Here is a 7,020-nt window from a genome sequence, read left to right on the forward strand (position 1 = left end):
ATGGTTCTAACGTTAGCTTTACAGCTTTGAAATATTTCTTTTTTAAGCTTTAAAATAAATAAATGCCTATTTAAAAATTAAAAAAAATTAAAGCATTTTTTCTTTTTCCCACATTAACATTATTATTTTTTTAATATTCAAATTTAGTATCTCTGTCATTTATTAAATTACCTTTATTGAATTTCCAAGACGGACGTGAACCATTTTATTAACCAAAATGTATACTTTGAATATTGCAATTAAAATATTAATTATTAATCAAATTCACAATATTTAATTACATATGTAAATTATTTTTTTATTTTTTTAATTTTTCCGATTTTTTCCACTTTATTTATTTCTCCTCCTTTTCCTGCAAAACCCTAATTCATACTACCACTTTTCATGAATTTCTATGCCAAGAATTTGTGATTTTTTCCCTGTAATTCTTGCAATTTTTTTGGTGTAATTCAGTGTCACCTTTGAATTCCTCTGCATTTTCCTGCAATGGCGGAGAATTTCAGCCACTGAATGTGTGTTGTTTCACACAGAGCAAAACCCAGCTGTAGGAATTTGTAGTTTTGAGCTTTTGATGGTTCAGCACTTGAATTGGGTTTTAGGTGTTGAGGGAGGGTTTTAGAAGCTTCATTTCCACTGCATTTTTTCTGGGTTTCTTTTATTGTATTTGAACTCAAACTGGGTTTTGGTTAAACAGAAAAAAAGTTTCAAGCTTTTTGAAACTGTTTTCATGTTTCTGGGTTTTTTGAGTTAGAAAAAGTTTGAATCTTTGATGAGTAGGCTTCAGTGTTTTTAAAAGGGTTTAGGGTTTTAAGCTTTGGAGGGTTTTGTTTTTTTTTTTAGGGGGTTTTGCTTGTATAAAAATTTGAATATATCTATGGAGGAGAAAGAGAGCTCTGGTTCTGGGGTTGCAGTGAAGGGTGAGGAGGCCCCAGATGGCTTCCGGGTTGCTCCAAGAACTGAAAACCCGACCCAATTAGCAGGGCCCCCCACAATTGTGGCTGCTTCACCGGTGAGTGTGGCGGCGCCCAGTACAGAAGGGAAGAAGAAGAGGGGTAGGCCTAGAAAGTATGGTCCTGATGGGGCTGGAGCTAGAGCTGGAGCGGGGGCTGGGGCTGGGGCTGTGGCTGGGGCAAAGGCTGCCTCACTAGCATTGTCACCGATGCCGATTTCATCTTCAATACCTCTTACCGGAGAGTTTTCGGCCTGGAAACGGGGTAGAGGGCGGCCAGTCGACTCGGTCAAGAAGTCACATAAGTATGAGTATGAAAGCCCAGGTAAGAATTAATATGGATCATGTTCTTCTTGCTATATAAACTTTTTTTTTTTTTTTTTCTATTTTTGGATTTTGAAAATCTTGAAATTTTTAGTCACTGTTAGGCTTTTTTTTTTTTAATTTTTTACTGTTACATTTAGGACCATGATCTGTTGGTATTGGTTACTTGGGTTGAGATGAGTCAGAGTTGTTTGTACAATTTTAAGGTACAAAGTGTTTGATGTTTGCAATGTTGATAATTTTGTAAAGTTAAAGAGCTAGTGGCTAGTGGTTGGTTTTTGTGGTGCATTGTTGGTTATTTGGTGTGCGTTCAATTTCTGCAGTGGAATTTAAGAGGATGTGTTTTGGATTTGGTGAGTGGGAGTGGACCCTTATCTCAGATTCCCCTTTAGATCTGGAATTAATGGTAATTGTAAGAAGGAAGGGGTTTTTTTGGGTCAATGTTTTTTTCTCTTCTGGCTAGAATATTGTAGTTCTTGCCTTTTTTTTTTTTTTGGACAGGAAGATAGCGTAATCTTAGAAGGAAGTAGAGTGAGAATGATTGAAGGTGCCAGGTTGTTCAATAGGTAAATTCCACTAGTTAGCTGATGTGACTGTGATTGAACTGGTCCTAGCTGAGTAATCAATTCTTAATAACCCGCTTACTTTATTGCAGGATGTATGAAAGCCTCATTAACTAGTCTGAGATAAGAAGGCAACAGAAAATCAAGAAAATTTTGAGCAAAGATTAAATTGGGGGAAATGATATGGGATTGGCATGTACCTACTAGGGGGAGGAAGATGCTGAACAGATAGACTTATTTTTGGTTAATTGTGATAAAGCTACAAATTCAACTCATCATGAAGTTATTTTCTCCATGACACCCATACCTCAAAGATTGGGTTATAATTCAATTGTAAACAATTAATGTACTTTCCCGCCTCTACATTGAAACATCAATGCTTTCTAAAACTAACTTCTAGAAATTTTAATTTAAAGTCCTAACTTGAATTTAATTTTAAACCTAAAATTGATTTAAAGCCCATAACATATTGAAAAACAGTGGAAACAGTAGGATGAGAGAAGTCATGGATCTCTGTCCAATGATTCTATTTGAGCTCCTGTTTAATTATAATGACCAGTTTACCCCAGATAATTAAGTAAACTATTTTGAATTCTTTAATATTGTGATATTTAAATTGTGCACAACTTGTAAAAACTAGAATCTCTTTAGAAGCTATCATAAAGGCAAATCCTGTTGTGTATTCAACTAGGTACTAGACTTGGGGGGACTCTTTGTGAATGCAAAAATCTTTGACAAATGATGGTCAATTTCATAATCTTTCTTCACTTATGAAATATAGAGTACTAAATACCGACTGAATGATTAGGAATGAAAGAGGTGCAAATTATATTTCATTTTGGCTCTAGACCAATTCAAGTTGAACACTACATAAAAGTTCCTGGTTGGTTGTGTCTTCATTTTCTTATTTAATTTTTTGTTCGGGGCTTATTTATGATTTGGATTCTTAATTTCATCCAATTAGTTAGCACAGCTTTCTCCAGGCTTACCTTATAGAGATGAACTGGGAAATCTTCATAGATATTCCATCCGTTAGGCTTCTTAAATTGAGACTTTCATTTTTCTGGCTTCAACAGTGATAACTTAATGAGAAGCCCCTTTGGTTGTCAATCAAATTGGAAAAATGAGTGTGGAAAGGTAGTTTAGTCGGAATGCTATTTTGAAGATTTTGTTAGTGTTTGAATAATTATACAGGTTAAGGGTTAAGTTTTTTGAGTAAAATGAGAGTTCCAGTATGGTTTTACTGATTTTTTTTGCTAAATTTGTATTGTAGGTGAAAGAATTGCATACTCCGTTGGTGCAAATTTTACACCCCACGTGATCACTGTTAATGCTGGAGAGGTATGCTCTGCTAAATATATGTGAAATTGAATTGCTGTTTTGGTCAGCAAGTGTCTAATTTTTATTTGTTCATTTTCATCATTTGGGCTTTGTTGGATTGTGGTTCTGATTGTTGTTTTGTGCCAATTGGTCTCGTTTGAAATGGGAGGTCATATAAATGGCATGACTTGTTTTACTCCTATATGGACCGATATATATCTTATGTAGGAAGTATTGCCAACACTATGAAAAAATCTGACTTCTGGCTTAGGAAATCAGTTACCTGACATCCCTATTTGAAATAGTTGTTGAGGGTGACTTCATCTGTTCTTTCCAAATATTTAGTGAACAGTGTATGTTGTACTTCTCTACATTTCTGATATTTGTTCTGGCAGGATGTTACAATGAAGGTCATGTCCTTCTCTCANTTATTCTGGAAAGGTTTTGAAAATATCCCAATCTTGTGGTTTATGTTTTTCAAATATGATCTGAAATAGTTTATCTGTTGATCCTTATTTTGTTTGGCATTCATTCAAAAGACACTGATTTATAATCTATTGGGCTTACTTTTAATGCAAGGGCCATAAGTGTGTCTTGCAGGCCTGGTTTACTTTGGGGGTTCAATGGTTGGTTGCACTGTGAGTCATGAATAAATAAATTAACTGACCCCTTCAATATTACTATTAACTTGGCTAACTTATGAATAGCCTTGTAGCCTAGTGGTTTTTCACTATTTCTCATCCTTTTATGGTGGAGATCTGATGATCACCTGTGGTGGGAGAAGGATTAATGGGTTCAATGTTATGCAACCATATGGCCAAGAAAAGCCGATTTTGTGCTTTTAGAGTATTATCCTTTCATATGATGTGGCATTATCACTCTGTAGAAACCATTGAGCTTTTCTGGTTGTTTTTACAGGGTCGTTTTGAGATACTTTCCTTGTGTGGATCATTTATGCCTACTGACAATGGAGGAACGAAAAGCAGATCTGGTGGGATGAGTGTCTCTTTGGCTGGGCCAGACGGTCGAGTGGTGGGAGGAGGACTTGCTGGTCTATTAGTAGCTGCGGCCCTGTGCAGGTACATTTATTTCCTTTAGAAGAAAAATGAAAGGACAAGGAAAGAAGATTACAGGTCATTTAGTTATTGATGTTGATTTCAAGCTGTAAATCCTATTTTATATTTAAAATAAGAAATTTTTATTTTTGTCTTGATGTAAAGTAAGTCATGTAGAAGAGAGTAATGATGACATACAATAACCTCCGTAGATAACCTTTCGCTCTTACATAAGAATACTTAGTGGTTATGCCTATATGCCCAAGTTCAGCTTTAAATTTATGTGTGCATGTCTATATATATACACACAGGTGTGTACAATATTTTGATTTCGTCATTAACTATTTAATTAATTGTGTTTGGATTCTTCTGAGCGGTTTGAATGCATCAGGTTGTTGTGGGCAGTTTTCTACCAGGGCACCAGCAGGAGCAGAAGCCCAAGAAGCAAAGAATTGAACCTACATCAACTATCCCTGCCAGTCCTCGCTATGATGAAGAAACAAGAGGAGTCTATGGGGAGTAAAGCCTATTCTCACTTCTTCTACGGCCTTTCATGGAGACAATTCAGCTTCTATTAACCCCATTCAGGGCTTTAGGAACTCAGCTGTTGACATTAAGACTTCTATGCCTGAAGAGGGATCTAAAGGCCCCAGCCAGTTGAACTGTGAGGTTTCTTGTTGATCATGTTTGCTTGTTGTATGTTGGTTGTGGCTTGATTGTTTTCAGTGGACACTACAGCATTTAGGCTCACTCAAAATTTGTCTGACACCAATATAAACTTGTTGGCTATTTTGTTCAGGACAAACTAGGATTCAATCTCATGTTGGTTTTAACCCCACGAGTTGTGCTCTTTTCTTATTAGATATTAGGTAGGACTCTTGTTGATTTAGGTTATTCTGTTGCTTTTGTCATCCTGTATTTTTTCTAGTGTTGTCTTACTCATTGGTGTAGCATTAGATGTATGAAACCTGCTATGTCATTCTATTATTCTGATTGTAGTTCGTTGTATCTGAATGATTGAGTTTAAGTTGATGTTGTTGTGATGGTTTTTAGTATGTGTATTTGATAAAATTATAGATGTCATATTGAAGCACTAAAAAGTCAGTTATTCCCTATTGGATAATGAGTTTACATGCTCATGTTCCAGAGGGATGTCATTTATAAGGATTGAAGTGGTATTTGGTCGTTTGCCTATTCAAGATGTTAATGAATTCGAAGTCTTATTCCAATTGACTATACATTGTTGATTCCAAGTGTAAATTAGAGAGTAAATCTTTAAAGAAAAAGAGCTATTAATTCTTCTCAATGTATTATTCCTTCAAATGCCTCGCCTCTTTAGACTTAACTTTTTCCAATCTTTGAGCAAATTTTATGCGAGAATTGACAATAGTACTAATGTACTATGACAGGGCCAAGCGAAATTTAAATAAAAACATAACTTTCATGCGCAATAAAAAGGATTTGTAAAAAAAAAAAAAATCAAAATCAAAATCCAATACAGCATTGGAAAAGAAAAGGAAAGAAAAATTTGTACTTCTTAAGCTTGAAGGCAATTACTCTAAAAGACGGTAATCACTAATCACAGGAGAGCCAGCCCGTTCCCCATCAAAATAAAACTCTACTTAGTGAAATTGAGTTGGGGAGAGGCTTCTAATAAAAGGCAAAACTTATGTATAAGAGGCTTCTAATAAAAGGCAAAACTTATGTATAATTTATTAGATGACGTATTTTAGGCTTTCCAATTAAATTTAAATACATGACAATTCAAATTCAAAGGGAAAAAAAAAAAATCACAACAATGGATTAATTCTGTATAAGCATGACTACTAATAAGCGCTACAATTGAATACATTTGCGCCAAATTAATGCAGATTTTTTATTTTGAGAAAGAGAAAGGGGTCCTTCAAAGGTTTTTTTTTTTTGAGAAGAAAGGAGTCCCTGAAAGTAGAAACACAACATGAAAATTATGAAATCCCAGAGCGGTATAATGAGGTAGTGGGACATGCCAAAGGAATAGAACAACACGAGTTTGTCACTAGTACTGAGGACCACTTGGAATGATGTTGTGAAAGGGAACGAGCTCTGGCGTACTTCGGTTCATTTTTGTCAACTTTGGTCCATTTTGGTACAGAATGATTTATTTCAGTCCAATTTGGTCTATTTTTGCTAGTTCGGTCCATTCAGTCCAATTCAATCTGTTTTGTTCCACTTTAGTCGATTTGGTCCACTTATGATGATTTGGGAGGAGAGGTTTGTGTAAAAAGGAAAGTTGCTTCATTGACAATTATGTCACATTCTCACGTAATGTTGATAGCTATTGAAAAAAAATTACATTTTTCTTATATTATTAAAGTTTTGTAATTTTTTTTTTCTAATATTAGGGTATGTTTGGTAGACTATTATAAATATTGTATTGTAATAGTTATTCATATGGTTTAGTTATTCAATAGTTTTGTTATGTTTTTATTACAGGAAATAATAATTTCTTATAGATAATTATTCTTTAAAATGAGAAATAACTATTCATCTATAAAAAGAGCGTAATAATTATTCCTTAGTATGTGTATTAATTTTTAAAATTAATACTATTTATAAATAAACAAACTTTCCATATACATATAACAATTATGAAAATAAAAAGTCATTAAAAATAACTAATCTTTCTTTCAAATTTAAAAATATTATTTTTTAGGAAATAAAATTATATGAGTAAGATATTTTTTAAAATATGGGGCCCGTGGGCCTGATAGCCTCGGCCCATCGGGTAGTAGGCCCAAGGCCCATGCCGAGGAACACTGACTATTCAAGG

At 34.4% G+C, this 7,020-nt stretch overlaps 1 protein-coding gene across 1 annotated transcript; it reads left to right on the forward strand.

The window, feature by feature from the left end:
• The first annotated feature begins 272 nt into the window (after positions 1-272).
• LOC112026407 (AT-hook motif nuclear-localized protein 3) lies at positions 273-5,263 on the forward strand. The gene is made up of 5 exons (XM_065776826.1): positions 273-1,274; positions 3,110-3,177; positions 3,552-3,597; positions 3,923-4,235; positions 4,603-5,263. The coding sequence occupies exons 1-5, from the start codon at positions 875-877 to the stop codon at positions 4,787-4,789; spliced, it is 1,014 nt and encodes a 337-aa protein (XP_065632898.1). The 5' UTR covers positions 273-874; the 3' UTR covers positions 4,790-5,263.
• The last annotated feature ends 1,757 nt before the right edge of the window (positions 5,264-7,020 follow it).

The sequence above is a fragment of the Quercus suber genome, unplaced genomic scaffold (assembly GCF_002906115.3).
Source record: "Quercus suber isolate HL8 unplaced genomic scaffold, Cork oak 2.0 scaffold_143, whole genome shotgun sequence".
In the NCBI taxonomy this organism is placed as follows: domain Eukaryota; kingdom Viridiplantae; phylum Streptophyta; class Magnoliopsida; order Fagales; family Fagaceae; genus Quercus; species Quercus suber.